The following is an 18,507-nucleotide window of genomic DNA, read 5'->3' as shown; positions in this document are numbered from 1 at the left end:
GCAAACTTTAGCTTTTTGTTGTTGTTGTCGCAGGTCATTCCAAAGGAATAGTAAAAAAAGTACAGCACTGTGATGCTTCCACTGCTTAGCTCGTACATTTCTTTTACGCTGTTCAAATTACTCTGAAATTCTCACCTTTACTCTTGAAAAGGAAGAAGAGAAAGTGAAAAGTGACAGAACATTCTATGAATAGTTGTGAAATACCTTGGCTATCTTTTATGCTATGCCATAATTCATGCTATAGCCTAACTCTCAGCCTTGTAGCCCCTCACACGTATTTATTTTTATGGTGCCCTACAAACCAATCACACAATGATATCTCTGCCCCCCCCAAAGAAAAACAAATGCACTCTGCATCTTACTTTTACTTGTCTCTGTATCCTGAAACAAAATGTTTCATTCCACACCGGATCTTTGCAGTTCTTGATGGTTTTGGTCCGGACAGTCTCAGAGGAAGCAGTGGGCAAGGACAGGCTTACATAGCAATCAGTTTGGCTAACTGTATTTGAAAAGGTATATTGTAATTAACAAATTACCATAAATACATTAGAGCACAGCCTTAACATCACTGTATAGACAGCAAGCTGCAAAAAGGAGAGATTATTTCTGTTACTTTTCTTACAGGTCCTTATTCAATAGCACTCACTACTACAGCTTCTCTCCTGCAGGTGGGAGCTCTGGTTGTTAACAGAGAGTCAAAGAAGCTACTGCATTAAGTACAACTGGTAAGAAAAAAATATGCAGAGCTAGTGTTATTTAACAAAACCCATTATTTGTATGTCCCCTCTTTGTTGCAAATCAACAGATTTCTGTAACGGAGAAGCAAAAGATTTAAAGTTTAAGACAACCTTCTTAAAGGGTAAAATATTTAATTCTTTGAGCATTTGGGGCTCACTTTGTCCTTTTCTCTTGAGAGTGGAACAGAAGTGCTAAAGAGAGTCTGGGTATGAAGGATCTTTGCTCTCTGCTCTGTTGCCTCCACGTAGCTGTAGCCTATGTAATTAGCCAACAGTCTCACCCAACATGTGATCACAGCGCTTCACCATCAATAAAAATGCAAAAAGGAGCAATGCACTTTCATCTTACTGATTTAAACTCTGAGCCTTGACAGGGAAGAAACAGTAACAGGTGAGATTTGGGTTTCATAACAGACAGTTTGGTACTGCGGGATGCATGCTGAGAGGCAGCTTGACCAAGTGGGTAAACTGCTGGAAAAGGTCTCATGACGTGCTGGCTCCGGTCTCGGGTCTACTCGGGTCTGCTCCAGGCTGCTAAGTGACTCTGGGCAATTGCTTCCATTAAAATTTATCTTGCTTCTCTGTCTGCATTTCCCCATCAATAAAACAGTGATAAAGATCCTTTCCTCTTTTGTAATCTGCTTTGACATCCCATGATTAAAAACATTATGCAAAAAATAACTACTGTTGGTCGTATTTCCACATGACCCACAAGAAGAGAGTGCCTTATCAGTAATTATGTTATTCTTTCTCTACCAGTCTCTTGGTTCTCATTCCACACTTCATTTAAACTTGTGGTGTAACCCGTGTGGCAATGAATAGCTGTTGCTTAAAGCAATCTGTGCAATCAGGTCATGTATAATTTATCTGCCACATCTTCTGATCTTGTCTGAACATGAAACATCTCCAAGTTTTTCCAGCATGCATTTGATAGTTTCTCCGTTACTGTCCATAGCAAGGAAGAAATTACTTCAGCATCGCAAATGCAGATGTCTATAATTTTTGCAAGTAATATTAGGATATTTTTAGACTTACTACTGCAATTATAACATGCAGAATATGTGCAATGTAACTGTAGATAACAATTTATTGTTAAAGGAGGTGATAAAAACGTTTCTTTAGCTCTCTCTCCCACGATATTTTCAACAATTATTCCATTGATTTTTAACATTTGAAAAAGATAATATTGACTTCCTCCGATGATACCAGAGAAGCAGGTGAGAGTAAGAATATGTTTCTTCAGCAACCGTGTCTGTCACTAATGGACTACTGATACATGTGTAGTTTAGGGAATTTGTTCATTCTGGGATATCTCTTTGTTGTACATACTACCTATGAATCCTGATTTAGAAGACAGGCATTCAGTATTTTCAGAGTATTAAAGAAGCTCTAAACTTGCGACTTACAATCTTGTGTCTAGAGAGAGCTGTGGTGGGATCTTCGTTCAGTCCTTCACCCTCTCTGAACACAATAGACCCATAGCCAACTTAAGACGTTAGTCCAGTCTTTAGCAAGGCTGCTCATCCTTAATAAGAGCAAAACCAAAGTCCTGCAACCTGCTAATCCATATCTAATGCCAGCTTAGTTAGCAACCAGTGAGGCCTCAGTCTCAACATAGCCCAAGACAAGAATGCAGAGGCAAAGATATTTGAATCTGAAAACAAGCAATTGCAGCCAGACCACTGCAGGAAGAATAAGAAACTATGCTCCAGAACTACTATGTTGCAGGACTTACCATAACTTATATATACAGCACAAATTTAGATAAATTTTGGACCAGATCCCAAATACACAATGTTAAAAGTAAGTGCAGGTGATTATATTTAGCACTGAGATCTCTTTGCATACAGTCCCAGCCCTGGGCAGGAACAAGTGGATGCTCAGTGTCTTCTACGTTGCAGTCCTCTTCCACTGCCTTCCTCCCTCCACCATAAAAGGCTTTAACTGTTAACAGCTGTTAAAATGAAACAGGTCCAGATTGAAGAGTATTTACTTAGCCTGGCATATGAGAAAGAGCTGAAAGAATTGAGTTTGCTGCTTCAACAACAACAACAAAAAAGACTGTCAAACGACGGTTCTGTAATGTCCCAATGCTCGATACAAACAGGACAATGATCTGTGGCTCTGCCTGGTCGGAGGGAGATAAACAAAGAGGAATATTAGGGAAACTGTTCCAGCTCTAAGAGAGTTAGCTCTAATGAGAAATATTTTATAAATTTTCTAGGTAACTCGTTTCAGACGGTATTGATACCCAGATACGTATCAAAGAGGGACAAACAAGGTAAACTTGGTCCTCCTTCAGGAGAAGAGCAGCAGCCCAGGTGAGCCTACAAGGTGTCATGTGGAATTGCCGCCACGTGATGCCTATGTTTATGCTGGAAGGAAATAAACAGGGTAATCACGTATCATCAATTATATTGCATGGAAATCAACTAACCGGTTTCCCTTCCAACCCTGACTGTCTTGGAAGGAAGCGATAGGACATCCTTATGTTGTACATCAGCCCAAAAGATCAATTCCCAGATATCTGGGCACTGTCTCCAAAACAACTTCAAACCTCCTTCTTCGACGCGTATAAAGTGAGACTGTAAGTTCATCAGAAAAGTTGACGCCTTTCCTTTCCAAACACATACAAAGTCCAAGTAACAAGTCCTAAACGCATACCTAGAGCCTCTGCGTACCATCCCAATACAATCATCAAACGGAAACAATATAATGCAGAGAAGCCCACAGACAGCTGTGCTACAACTTCTCCCATCCACCCCAGCTCCTCTGTAAAGAAACAAAGGATAAATTATGTAGCCTAAGAGGCATTTTGGGTACATGTAGCTGTTCTTGCAAGATTGTCACATGCTAACAGAGGCGCAGATGTCATTAGATCACCTTTACATATGCTCTCTTTCAGCAGAGTGGAACTAGAAAACTTGTATTTCCATAGGTACATCCATTTTTAAACTTTTCATAAGCATTGCCACTGTTTCACTGTTCCTACTCTCAGAGTGTCAGCCAGTAGGAACCAAAAAGCTGTTTATATTTGGCTGAGAGGTATTATTAACAGGTCAGGCTTCCTTTGTTCAACCTTAGACTCTCTTGCAGTGGTATGTTGTGCAATCTCACACCTATCACTGGAAAATATTTTTTAGAGAGTTCCTTCCCTTCCATTTAAAAATAAACTAGCTGAAAATAAGTCTTGGCCAAACATTGACAGTGTTGATGCAGATACAGTGGGTAGTTAGAACTGCTGGGCATCTGACGAAACCATTATCAGAGGGAAACATAATGGAAACAGACTTCGAAACAGGCTGCAAGTGCCTCAGATTTCAAAGAAAAATGGGAGTGACAACAAAAGCAATACCAGAAGCAGCTGAACCAGCAAATCAACACTCACGGATTTTCTTTCTTTATAAAGTGCTCCCAAGAAAGTTATGCACGCAATAGAATAGAGTGAATAGAAGGGGGAATAGAAACAAAAATGGTTTTAATGTTTAGCTAAAACTATTTCCCCCTCCCTCACCTTAAGCATTGGCATTTCGACTCAGAAATGCCTCTGGCACGCTTTTTATGTAGTTATGGTACTTTTTCTCACATTCTTCTCCAGGATTTTTCTGAAAAAGCAGGAGCAATACATCATGGGAGATATAATCTGCAGAGAGACTGAGATTAAGCTGCAGGACTGACAGTGAACTGCAGCAGTAATTCTGTTTTGGATTTTCCAACTGAGGTTCAGAGTTTGGAAACCAAAATTTTGCTACTGAATAACTAAACTTTATGGTAGGGACACTTGCCCTAGATATCTTTTCTTTCAAGCAAACTTTGGTACTGAATGGGGAGCTACCAAAAATCTGTAGCTCAATATAATAGTGAGGACAAGGTCAGCTGACTGACATGAGGTGTTCTCCTTTCGCTGGGACTGATGTCTCAAAACCCATATTTGCAAATATGATGACTAAGGTTAAAAATGTCCCAAAGTCTCTGTCTCTCAGGAAGAAGCTAGCACTGATAATCTGTACAAATTTACTGCCTAAATATACACCTAAATAAAAACAGATACCTGTAGAGGTTCTTTGTTTTTATGGTGAGGACGGAAGAGTTATGGCTAAGCAAACGGCACAGAAATAAAACACATTGGTATAACTAAGTAACAAAAGTAGGGTGCAGTAAGTTGCTTCATTCCCTCATAGGATGGTTTACAGCAGCCAATTTGAAGGAAAGACGTTGATGCTGCTCAATAACTCCATAACATACAGGGACAACTCACTGGAAGAGAATTTTTACACCACACTGTAAATGGTTCTTCATGTGCCTGAGAATTCCGCCCAAAACCTGTAAACCTCAGCCATCGTTTTCTGAATTAAATTCTGGACCTACAGGGCATAACACGCAGGTGAAGATTACGTTTTGATTATTTCGGTTTATTTGTTAAGCAGAGCGTTCATTCAGCCTGGATTAAAAGTTTACGTTGCAGCAATGGTTTATCCTGACATAAATACTATGACTCGGATGTGCTGCCAACATGCGCTTTGCTTTTGGCAGCCAAGTCTTCGCTTTTTACACATCTTTTCTACAAAGATGTCACCATTGGTTTCTCTCACATCAAAGTAAGCCACAGAAAAACATACAGCCTCCAGACCGTCTTTTATCACAAGACTACAACTAATCCTATTTTCACAGTGAAATTAAATGAACTCATATTCTGACTGGAGTCCTCCAGGACTCCCAACTGATCTAGCAGCCTGCAGCAATTTTCCTGTGAGTAAGAATGAATGAAGGCATTAAGAACAGAGATATCTGACTTACAAGGAACAGTTATACCCAAGATCCCTTTTGTCTAGTTTTTATTCTTGAACTAAAGGCAAGTCTTTAAAAGAAGTTAGTCAAGATTAGTCCTGAACAAACAGGAAGAGATTAACACCTTTGCCAGGGAGGCATTCAAAAAGATTTGCAATTTAATAGCAGAACACAATGCAAACACCAGTACTAACATTTGTGAGTGGACTTTCTCTGGCTACCACTGGAGCACTACTTTATTGGCCGCTGCTGAGGATACAATCATTCAAAATCCCTGGGAGAGAAGCCGTAGTCTCATGTGGACACTCTCACATGTCTTTTCTGAATGTGGACTATCATAGCCACGTTAAATCTAGCCTCTCTACTTTACGTTGGCCTCCCACATAACATCAAACTACATCTTGATTCTTGGTCCTTATCTACAAGGTAATCAATGTCCTAGGTTCAGCAAAAGGACTTTCTGAAGCTCCTCTCTGGAGACCATCGCTGATAAAAGTTCTCAAGCTCTGTGAATCTTGCCTGTGGGCCAGGCTTTCCTTGGCATTACTCGGACTCTTCAGACTGAACCTCCATGGGAACTATGACGTACCGCAAGCCTTATCGCATTGAACGTACAGCTCACCTCAGCAGCACTCATTTAGACATGTGTAAAAGGACACAGATGCAAAAAATGAAACAGGTCTCTGTTCTGAAGGTGCAGGAAAGAATGAATCACCGCTTACAAGTATCAGTCACACTGCTTAATGCAGAACTGGATGAACTGCAGATACTGCTGTCTTGATGAAACGAGAACTAGAATATATTCTCCAGGTTCTGTAACAGTGCATAAGAAAATCTATTTGGGCAAAAATGCATTTAAATGTATTTTCCACGATAAAATGCTGAAGACGAGACGTTGTACCTTCTTCTCATCAAAAGAATATCTCAACAATCCTGGAGCAATTCCTGCAATAAGCAAATTGATCTCCATGGTATTTATGAAGTACTTTGAATGTCCAAATTCTAACAACTAATAGTACTGTAAACACAGATCTGCTAATACTCAATTTGGCGTTACTGTTCAGTTCAAAGTCAAGCAAAGTATACTTTGGTCTTAAACTCAACACATCGTTGAGCAACAGTACACAGGATATTGAGTAAAATACAGTCCTTACCGAGGATGATTAAAATCACCAAGGTACAATAACCCTTGAGAAGATGTGGAGGACTGTAAGCATGGGAAAAGGGCAAGGCTCATCTTCCTAAGCGGTGAGAAGGTATCACACAGCCCAGCCCAAGGAAATTTGTAAATACAGAAAGCCTATTGAGAAATCAACACACATACTTCATCATCATTATCTGTTGACAACTGCTGAAGTTGCTTATATATACATTTGAAAAAACCGCATGCTACTCTTGTGCTGTGTTATTTATTGGCACAGCACTTCATGAAACACATCTCAGCTCTTGCAGAAACATCCATCCAGCTCTGAGCAGAGGCTGTCACCGCCATTTAACTCTGCAAGCCAAATGGCAGAGGAGTGAAGGATCGTGAATTAGTGCATGGACGTGTCTCCTTTCAAAGCACCATGTGGTTCCACATCGCTGCCATTGTCACCTATTCATTCCAGTCCGTCTTCTCCCTTGTTATTTCCACTGTCTCTATCCTTTCAAACCTGTTTTAAAACAGGTTGTGACATTTTCAAAAATCGTGAAACATTTTAAAAGCTGTTTCAAGCACTTGTTAGGTGGAAGCCTCCAAACAAGAGGCTAATGAAGTCTGCTAGGAACACGTAGTACCATCATAAAAGGCTTTAAACATCATCCCTGTTCAATGAAGGACAATAGCTGCAATACTACCTGTGCTTTGCCTATGAGGCAGAGATAAGCCTAACGTTTACCTAAGGTTGGTTTCTCCTTTTATCAACCCTTCAGCCCGTAATGACTTCATTCTCCTAATGCCCCTGCGAGGCTCCTAGTGACCTTGTTGAAGTCCTTCTTTTAGAGATGAGGAGCTAAGGTTTTGAGGAAACTCATCTTCCTCAAGGTTACACCAAGAATCTGAAGGAAGTCATGAGGGGACATAGCACATCATAACTTTCACCACCAGAACAGCTTTCTGTTCTTGTACACAGAAGACAGCATGGCTGCAAGAAGATGCATGGTGTACTTACATACAATCACTGATACCTAGCGGTAGAGATGCAACTATTTCCACAGCTGTAAGGAGGTGTCCTGACCAAGAACTCTAAGCAAATAACATACTAATGAGCTCCTTGGATAGACGTAGCATTGTCTTTTTCAGTGGTGGCTTATGCGGCTATGAAGGCACAGAATAAGCTTTTCGTCTCCACATTTCTTACCACTACTATATAATGCGATACAACACACTTTACACTACGCTCTGTAAACTGCACTCCATCATGGCTATCAAAGACTTGAGAGAGGGGAAAAAAAACCCTGGAAATAATCTCTTAGTCTAGAGAACAGAAAATGGGCAACCTGAAGGAAAATAGGTTTTGGCGTGTGTTTAGATGGTAGCAATGAACTGAGGAAGAGCAGGGACAGACTTGGATAACATGAGTAGATGAAATCAAAAAGAAGATTGAATAGGAAGGAACAGAGGTTGTTAAGAACTGCAGCTGTGAAGTTGATTCACATAATATTCACTGAGTTTATCCATTCATTTGTTACTCGTATTATTAACTGCGGTTATGACTGTGATAACAAACATTGGTCAGAACCAGGGCTCCATTTTGACAGGTATATTAGTAGTTGTGCAACTAGATCTTGAGTTAATCGGCTTACAATTGGAGTAAGAAAAGCCTCATTTCAGGATATGAAATCACAGGGAGGCGCTTTTGGTGATTAACAGTTGCTTTTATACATGTTTGTTTCAGTTTCTTAACCAGTTAGGAAATCTTTGTTTACAGGTCTTGTTGCAACTTGGCAGCTATCCACATAGCTGCTTCTCTGTCCTTCTGCAGATTCGTGTTGCCAAGCATGTGCCCTGGGCTGCTTTCAGAATGTCTCTCCGTTAATGTAAAGGCAGCCTCCCTGAGCAGCCAACGGCATCACGAAAGTAGACGAGATGTCCTGAAAAGACATCGATCCTCTTTTTCGAAGGACTGTGTCCCAGGATTTCTCTCAACCACGGCAGAAGTCAGCGGCCATAGTCATTTTAACAGGGAAAAGTTTTCACCCTAAAGCAAACATGCCATTAGCCCTAGCCAGCCCCGGCAGCTGCCTGATGGGACTGCCCATGCTACCTGCCTGCCATCCCTCACATTGGTGCTACAGTCAGTGACAAAGGTGAAGCGAAGTACACCTGGCTTCCTGTGTGTGCCCTCTTCAATCAGTCCTTTCCACACACAACAGTTTCCTTTGGAGAACAAGGCAATGAAAGGGAATTCATTATTATGATGGTGTTGCACAGGATTTAGGGGGACACAAGGAAAACAGTAATTCTGCCTTCCAACCTTTAAAATCAGTGGGCAGTGTAATACTGGGAGTTTGCTATGAAATTACATAGCAACAAGGCCCAGATTTAACAAGTACCATATTTAATACTGTAATTAAAGACAAGCCTAAGGTTTTATCTGATGAGAATGTTGATTGAGACTAGCTTGTCATACTAAAGAAAACAAACAAGTAGCTGTAGGCCATTCGAGGAAAAACTTTCTGGAGCCTTGGACTTTGCTAAATACAAAGTAGGGCAAGTCAATATTTTTAAAGACTTTTTTTTTTTTTTTTTTTTTGTCTCCTGAAGTGAACATACATGCATGGAGAAAAATGTTACTTTATATTTCACTTGCAGCCCATGAAAAAAACAGGTTTCTTTCCCATAGGTGCCAATTTGCAGAAGATACTTATTTTCCCTCCTGCAAGACCAGTGAACTGTGCCATCAAGAAAAGGGCCGTGCTAAACCAGATTTGCCAGCTGTGTGAGGCAGCCCGCGCCCTTCTGTGACTGCAACAGCGGCCTCTGGGAAGAGCAAGCGCCGGGTGCACAGCGAAGCAGGTCCAGGCAGCCACGTTGAAAACAGGAGCTCTGGGGAATTTACACAGCATTGGTCTAGTTCTTGTCATAATTGGCACACGGCGGGGGTGAAACGCCGTGGTACTTGGCCAGCAGAGCAGTCCCTCAGGAAAGAAATTCTCCCATGGTTAAATGGTGGAAATGCAGAGCCCTGCATGACCATGGCTTCAAGGGGAGCTGTGAAGAAGTGGGTGGGGAGCCCTGAAGATAAAAATTAGTCTCTCTCTCTCGGTGAACTTGGCTGGTGGACCAGCCCTTAGCAAACAAGAGTCTTGCAACAACCAGTCTCTTCCCACATATGGGAAGCCTTCTGAAAGTCAATCTCCACTACATCAGCTGACAAGGAAAGTAAGGGAAGATCATGGGAAGTCACTGGATGGCAGAATAGATTCAAAGCCTTTCAGCAGTGAAGGCAAAACTGATTTCTGCCACTACAAGGATGAGACCTTGAAGTTCCAGCAAAGGTTTTTGTGACATGAAAACCAGAGGCTGGACGAAGACTGCTGCTGATGCACAGTTTATGTAGGTTCCAGAGTAGACTGGAAGTGTTGCTGCATTCATAGAAAAACTCTGTTTGCCCTGGGAAGTTACCAGCTCTGAAGTGATCAAATGCTGGGAGAGCACATCATGCAGCGAGCACTTTATGTTTTTGCCCTACTGTCATACTCCTCCCCCCAAGCACCTGCCTCTGGCCACTCTCAAGCACAGGGCAGGACAGACCTTTGGTCTGATGAAGCACAGCCATTCTTGTTTCCCTGGGCACTGCAATGGGGACGCAGGAACATGGGGAGCCCAGTCACCTCTGCTTGTGACTCTTGCTTGTGAGGCTGCCAATAGCTCCCGATTTTGTCTATGCCTCAAAGCAGTCTGGTTGGATAACCAACATTCAGACTATGGGCCATTAAACACTTCTCTCCAAAAATCTCCTCATACCATCCTGTACAGTTGCAGAGAAACAGCACCATCCAGGCCATGAATCCAGATTTTTCAGGACTGGTGGATGCATTCATGATTTGTGGCAGCCACAAAGCTTCCGGTTTTAAAGCAAGAGACAGCTGCAGTCATGCAGCTGTTAATAATAAGTTTTCTGCTGCTTTTGGACTAAATATAAGGGCACAGTTGCCTTTGTGCAAGGGCTAACCCTAACTATTGTGCAGAAAAGGCCTCCTCACACCATCCTGAAAAGGGCCAAATCTTCTCAAGTGGGCATTTCTGCTGCCCATGCGAGTCAAAGATGAGAAAAAAGAAATATCTGTAGCTATTTAATTAGCAATGTAAGTATATAGACCGCCCTGAAGAATAAGACCCTAAAACTGGGCTTTGTGTTTTCCTATGACACTGAGAAAGACTATCTGGGTTCCTGTCCAGTGCAAAGTGAGCTGGAAGATATCAAAGTAAAATCTCTTAGTGGCCTCCAAGTGTCAAGCATTTTAGGTACGGCAATAAAATGCAAACATGACTTTTTGACTCAGGATCTCTCAGCCACATACCTCATGAACTGCAGATCTCCTGGGAGAGCGGGGCAGGGAAAAGCATGACTTGGTGTTTGCCTTGCCTGGGAGTATTTATTATTGGTCAGTTCTGGGGATATACTGTCAATCTGGACGAACCTTTTGACCAGTCTGGCATCACTATTCTCACGACTTCTGACAGGGAAAATTTAGCCGAACTCAAACTTGCCTGGAAATTGCAACAGCAGTGTCTTTAGAATAATATACACTACTCAGATTGAAGTTGTCTGATAACCTGCATAATGTAGGAACAAATCCTTCTGATTCATGAGTAAGCCTTTTTCGTATCAGATTACAACACACATTAGCAGCCTAATTCTTGTTCTTAGGCTCACATCATGTGCAAATACACTCTTTTGTCTGACACAAAGGGAAAAGACCATGATTATAGATGATTGCCACAGCTATCCTTTAACAAGAAAAAACCAAGTCCTGTATTATGTGACATCTGCCAAGAGACATGGATGCTGTGGGTTGCAGGTAGCAGTCCTCCTGCACAAGGAGGACACTTTAGCTACTCAGTGACACAGCTGAAGAAAAGCAAAGCATGCTCATCTATGACAGGCAGTCTTCCACGTCTTGGTCTAATCAGACGCTGACTCCAGCAAAGATCATAGAATCCTAGAAGAGTTTTGGTTGGAAGAGACCTTCAAGATCATCGAGGCCAACCTTTGTCCTAGCTCTATCAACACCACTAAACCATGTCCCTAAGTACAACATCTACCCCTCTCTTAAACACCTCTAGGGATAGTGGCTCCAGCATCTCCCTGGGCAGGCTGTTCCAGTGCCTGGCAACCCTTTCAGTCAAGCAATTCTTCCTAATATCCAGCCTGAACCACACCTGGTGCAGCTTAAGGCCATTTCCCCTTGTTCTATCACTTGTTACTAGGGAGAGCAGACTGAACCCCACCTCAAAAATAAAGTCCCCTCATCGAGGACGTATCAGATATCAAACTGATAAGAACAGACACTACACTTGATCTTAGCCAAAAGGCCGAGAAACGATGATGGCTCTTTGCAGTTTGAATCGTTTCTGGTCCATCTTTAAGCTCTCTGGTTCTCTTAACAACTTTAGGTTTTACAGAACTATTAACTAAATCAAATAACTGTGAGTGGGAAATACAACTGATTCTTACACTAAAATATATTTTGAGCTAAATATATTTCAAATATTTAGAAATATTTGAATAAATACATGAATGACATGCCAAATATAATCCTACAAAAATATTTTTAAAAAAATAATTTTTGAGCAAAGACTAATTTTAGGAAAGTATCTGCAGAAATACAGCTATGTAAGCCTGACTAGTTATCCTTACTTTCTTCTTAAATCATTGGGCTATGTTCAGGCGCCTCTACGTACAGTGAAATGGGTAGGTTGGGAGTCTCAAAGCTGCTTTCAAAGTCTCCACTTGTCTCACTGCCCACAAATGCTCTCCAGCCTAAACCGCTCTAAAGTTGCTGTAGACTACAAAGTGAACTTTGCTGAACGTGCCAACATCTACTTCTTCCATGGCAGAGGCTTTTAACCTGTGCCTTTGGATCTCTTCCTTTGAGGACTTCTCTCATTGTTTAGGTATTAAAACCTCTCTGCACAATGTTTTCGTCAAGAATGGAAGGGCCAACAGGTACAGGTTCCCACTGCACTCTCACACCGCTTTGCCAATTCAGTTAATACTTTTTGACACAGTCTCATTTGTTGTGATATGTATCACACCAACTGGCATGACTCCACTCTCAAAGAGCATACAGGTATGGTGCAGATAAAATCTCACTGGCTCGCTGCTGTACCACAGGTATCTTGCTCCTGATTCTGGGAGGGAAAACAAAATATGGTGCTCTGGTGCACAATAAAGAAAGGCGACTGGGACGGGGAATGGACAAGACTGCTTCTCTCAGACCCTGGCACCTAGCCCTGTTTCTTTTGGCTCTTGCCAGCAAAGACCTTCTTCCACATCCGGCTTTGGAAGCACATCTCCAGTGATATAGCTTCATACCTGCAATCAGACAGTCAAACATCTGCTCAAAATTGAGATACAGGACAAAGACTAATAAAAGATAAAGAGCTAAGATATAGCTAAGAGCTCTAGACTTCTGGAAGGTCTTCAGTCCTAAGGATGTAAAGACTGTCATTTACAATCATTCCATTCATAAAATGCTGAGAAAGAAATAAACATTCCCGATTTTAAGTCCAGAGGCAGATACTTGGCTAGCAACTCTGTAGGTTGTTATTTATATTAATGCTATCGGCTGTCAGGACAACTTAGGCATTCCCTAGGGCTGGTATCATTTATGCCAAAAAACAGGTCAGCTTAGATTAAAAAGGCAGAGAGGGAACTGAACCATCCCCACCTGAAGACGTGCTGTTTTCAAGAAAAGGCAATATTCCTGTGCTATGCTCCACAGCAGGAAAGCAAGAATTGCATACTAATCTCCATGGAGGTAAATACTCTTGCTGAATTCACTTAATATGCAAGGGTTTGTATTCACTTCCTTTCCATTGCATTCCTACCTTGTTCTTTCTATCCGAGGCAGATATTTGAGTTGACCTTCAGCTTGCTTTCTTCTACCTGAGTAATTATTGAGATTTTTTTTTTTTTTTCCCTCTCTTCACTTCCACTTCCACCCATTCCAAGTCCCCAGAGACACTTCAACGGTACTGGTTTGCCTTGAAAGTCTGGTATTTCAAATATATTTCATTTAACATTTAACAGAAAAAAAAAAAAAAGTTGTTTGTCAAGAAGAACTATAATGCTCTTTTTTTTTTTAACGTAAGCAAATAGAAATTCAGAGGTGCCTGTATGTATTTCTACTGTGCACAAAAAACCACACAGGTGCAGAAGATGATACCAAATCTCCCATGTTACCCTACAGGCTCTGGCAGCCACTCTGCATCAGTGCTGACATTTTCGTTGAGAAGCAGAAATGCAGCCTGCATCCCAGTTCATCAAAAATAGCAACTGAAAATTAACAGCCAGCAAAACTGTCTCTGAAGCTTGTTAGCAGTTAAGATACGTTACAGTATACTGCTGTAGACCTTTGATATTTTCACTAATAGTAACATTCTATGAACTGAAAGATATTTTTTATACCAAAATATATTCTAAGAATAGTCCAAATTCAAATACACATCAATATTTGAAACCATGGTGACACTTCATACACAAATAGAAGTTACAGAGCTTGCTTATGATCTCTGCTTTCAGAACTGAACTACTGGGATCTGCAAGGAAAGACTGTGATACTCACACTGATCTGCCTTTCTCAGATTTCTCATTCTTATGATTTTCACAGACAGTGAGCAGCATGGGCATTCTTCACTCTGCAGAAAAATGACAAAGTTATTACCCACATTAATATTAAATTGCTCATACTTCATAAAAAATGACCTCACATAAGCGCGTGTTGCAATTTTCAAAGCTGTGCAGTAAAATTGGAAGATGAACTACTTGCACTGCTTTGGAAATTAAAACCACGTCTACGTAGAGTTAAAAAAAGAAGAAGAAATGAAAGAAATAGTCATCTGTGTAAATATGTCATTGATGGAAGAAATAACAGTGAAATTGATAACACAGTAAAATAGTTTTGAATAACATTAATTCTTGCATCACATGACAGGACATTTGAATTTAAAAGAAATCTTTATCAACAATGAAGCTTAAGTGTAACATGCTTGAGAAGTTCCTCCATTAAACACCTGTAGACAAAGGCAAAATATGTTTCATTCTCTTGAACAGTTGAAATTTCACACAGAAAGCAGATGTTTTCTTCAGATAATTTTATTTAGTGAAAATTCCAACTTTCCTTTTAAAATCTTTATCAGGAGCTTTTCCTAGAAATAGCAAAGTGCAAACAGGTGAAAGGTTGTGAAGTTATGCACAAATACCAAACTAGGACCATCTTCGTGTCCATGATAATAGCTGGTTTTAGTCAGTGACCCTCCTGTGTACAGCACTAACAGGTGGCTGCTAGCACAGCTACCTGGGCACAGCATGTGACTATACTCATAGCTGGCAGATGCTGCCCTGTGGAAGACCCAAACTTACCTAATGCTTGCATCAAACCACAGACTCAGCTCAAATCCGCAGCAAGCTCCTGTGAGGCACCTCAGACTGCTTCCCAGCCTCCACGAGGATCACCCACTGCGGCTGGCCTTCCTTCCCCCACTGCCAAAAGTGCCTCCACAGGACGGCCAATACCAGCAAAGCTGTCAGTCTTCCTGACATAAATAACTAAATACATATGTGAATTTGGACTAACAGCTCCCAAGTCCTCTTTTAGGCACCAGAATCCCAGCCACAATCTCACCTCCGCTCATCTTCAGCTTCTAATGGTCTGAATTTTTGCATTCTTACCTCACGAACACTCCAGTATGATCCCATCGTGCTCCCAGCTGCAGACAGGTGTGGATGCAACTTCACTATTAGAGGCAATAGCTGGCAGTGACGCCCAAAGTGCCTCTGCAAACTTTAAGGAGGCACCTCCTGAGGAGCAAGTGGCTTATCCTTGCCCCACCTTCCTCTTTGCCCGAGAGCATCAAGAGGGAAGGGGAGGGAATATGCTGAGTTTATTTGATAGCTAAACACCAGAGGGGTGTGTTGGGGGAAGGCTGTACACACCAAGGCTGTGCCAAGAGTTATTAGCAATTCAAGATAAGGGCATGATAACGCACAGCACTTATACATGGCTACCTATGATCTGGCAGCCTAAGCAATGCGTGGATCAGTTAAGATAGTAGCAGCTATGTGTAGGCTGGAGGACAACAGCTCGACAGAACCCCAACCAACAACCAAAAGTATTGTGGATGAAATGACTTTAAAACTTCTATTTCAACAAAATTTTATTTGTTTTCCTTTTCTTGGAGGTAGAGGGGGTTGTGCTGTTTGCCAGTAGATGTTTCCCCAATTTCATTCGTATTCTTGTCAGGTTGATATATGTTTTCCTACTTTCAGAACCCTTCCACAAACACAAAACTGAGTAAACGAAGACAAAAAGAATAAATTCTCCTCGAAATTAGGGCATACATTTATTCATCTTAAGTGCTAACATCTAGGAGTATTAAAAATGATGCAGTGTCATCAAATTGTGATATGACACCGAACTTTTCCATTTTCTGGCAGAACACTGTGCAGCAGCAGATATGCAGGTGAATAGCCCTTGCACAGGTCCAGCTACTAACAAGCCCAGATGTCTGATGTGAAATGACCACTTGAGAACTGCAGGAGGTGATACTATATACTCACAGTACATGCAACCTGTCTTCCCTTTACACCCCCCCCCCCCCCCCCCCCAGAAAACACACTGGAGAGAGTTAATTCTGGCCTTACAGCTTTTCACTGAACGAAAATTACCTTAGTCATCCATCGTTTTAGGATTAGGAATCTACCCTCGATACCTTTCCAATTATAGATGATGTGAAATGACACAAAATAATATTCCCATTAACATTGAGGTCTTTTTTCTGCATATAGAGAAGCATCCTTGGCTGTTTATCCCAAAACTGAGAAAAATGATCTGAAAGTGACTAAACCCAAACTATTTTCTTAGTTTCTGCAGTGACTGAACTGATGTATCCTGAGCCATTCCCCTGGGAAAATTTGAGTTGTGGATAAAGGGCAATGGTAACACCAAGACCATGGAAAATGATGTCTGCCCACAATCAAGAAAACCTAAGCGGACAAAGAAACCCAACCAAACCTCGACAAAACACAACAACTCTAGCTAAAAACCACTGAGGAATTGTAGTGGTTTGACCTTGGTCCGATTCCAGGTGCCAACCAAAGCTGCTCTATGACTCCCCCTCCTCAGCTGAACAGGGGAGAGAAAATACAATGAAAGGCTTGTGGATCAATATAAGGACAGGGAGATCACTCAGCAGTTACAGTCACAGACAAAACAGACTCAACTTGGGGAAAATAGTTTAATTTATTACCAAACAAAGCAGAGACGGATAATGAGAAATAAAACCAAATCTTAAAACACCTTCTCGCCACCCCTCCCTTCTTTCCGGGTTTAACTTTATTCCCGATTGCTCTACCTCCTCCCTCTGAGCTGTTGAGGAGAGTTCATCACGCGTTCTCTCTGCCGCTCCTTCCTCCTCAGGGGGGGAGGATTCCTCACTCTCCCAAGGAGACAGCTCTCCATGAACTTCTCCAACATGAGTCCTTCCCACGAGCTACAGTTCTTCACAAACTGCTCCAGCGTGGGTCCCTTCCACAGGGTGCAGTCCTTCAGCAATGGACTGTTCTAGTGTGGTTCCCCATGGGGTCACTAGCAGCAAACCTTCTCCAGTGTGGGATCCTCTCTCCATGGGTACACAGGTCCTGCCAGGAGCCTGCTCCAGAGTCGGCTTCCCTACAGGGTCACAGCCCCCTTTGGCATTCACCTTCTTCGATGTGGGATCCTTCACGGGCTGCAGGTGGATATCTGCTCCACTGCCCATGGGCTGAAGGAGGACAGCCTGCCGCACCATGGTCTTCACCACGGGCTGGAGGGGAATTTCTGCTCTGATGCCTGGAGCACCTCCTCCCCCTCCTTCTTCGCTGACCTTGGTGCCTGCAGAGTTGTTTCTCTCACATATCCTCACTGCTCTCTTTGGCAGTTGCACAGGTTTTTCTTCCACCCTTCTTAAATAGGTTATCACAGAGGGGCTACCACCATTGCTGACGGGCTCAGCCGTGGCCAGTGGTAGGTCTGTCTTGGTGCCAACTGGTGTTGGTTGTGTCAGACATAGGGGAAACTTCTAGCAGTTTCTCACAGTTTCTCACAGAAGCCACCCCTGTAGCCTCTCCACTACCAGAACCTTCCACACAAACGCAATACAGGAGTGTCTGGTTGAGGTAGAGAAGGAGGTAGGGAATCACAGTCTTACCCAAAAAGAGCTGAGAAACAGTTCGGGTAGCCTATTTTGAGCTCACCAGTGGCTTCTCAGATAAAACAGAAGACAGGATTTATAAAAGACAAAGTTGAAATTGTCTTTGTACCTCGTTGGGAAATTTGTGGAGGGGAAAAAAAAAAAAAAAAAAAAAAAAAAAAAAAAAGAACTCTTCTCTAGCTCTTACCTGCTTCTTTTAGGCCAGGCTACACAAGGAGGTGAGTGACTCCTGTTAATTCTCTTCCTGGCTGAAAAATTCCCTGCTGCTAGCACCTGCCTGCCTTTTACAATGCTTCTGTCGGACTGTGACCAAAAAGACAAAAAAAAAAAAAAAAACTTCTTAACCAGCTCGTCTTCTAGAAAAGGCCACGTGTCTTTCTCCAGTAACTCACCTCTCAAGAAGAATTCACACTAGAAACAAGTTACATGTCTCTCTTTGCTGGAACTTTCATGGCCTTTAGTGTATTTGAGCAGATGGCCTCCTCCTCAAAACCCTGGCACTTTTTCTATTTTTTTTTTTTTTTTTTAATCTGCACAGTTAACATTTTTTCATAACACCTGAAAAAGTGTCCTAAGAGG

The 18,507-nt window shown here is 41.9% G+C and overlaps 1 protein-coding gene and 1 pseudogene across 1 annotated transcript in view; both read right to left on the bottom strand.

Annotated features, from left to right (window-relative positions):
* LOC147415836 (cytosolic phospholipase A2 epsilon-like) overlaps positions 1-15,436 on the bottom strand; it is a 33,233-nt gene extending 17,797 nt beyond the window's left edge. The window contains exons 1-3 of the mRNA XM_086462356.1: positions 15,410-15,436; positions 14,304-14,376; positions 363-499 (exon numbers count right to left, since the gene is read on the bottom strand). Coding sequence (XP_086318482.1) covers positions 363-499; positions 14,304-14,376; positions 15,410-15,436 — 237 coding nt within the window. The remainder of the gene's footprint in view (positions 1-362; positions 500-14,303; positions 14,377-15,409) is intronic.
* Positions 11,949-12,060, bottom strand: LOC147415837 (U2 spliceosomal RNA; annotated as a pseudogene).
* Positions 15,437-18,507: the final 3,071 nt, after the last annotated feature.

The sequence above is a fragment of the Leptosomus discolor genome, chromosome 3, assembly GCF_034619465.1.
Source record: "Leptosomus discolor isolate bLepDis1 chromosome 3, bLepDis1.hap2, whole genome shotgun sequence".
In the NCBI taxonomy this organism is placed as follows: domain Eukaryota; kingdom Metazoa; phylum Chordata; class Aves; order Leptosomiformes; family Leptosomidae; genus Leptosomus; species Leptosomus discolor.
Note: the sequence above shows the minus strand (reverse complement) of the source record. Positions and strands in the feature narration are given on the sequence as shown.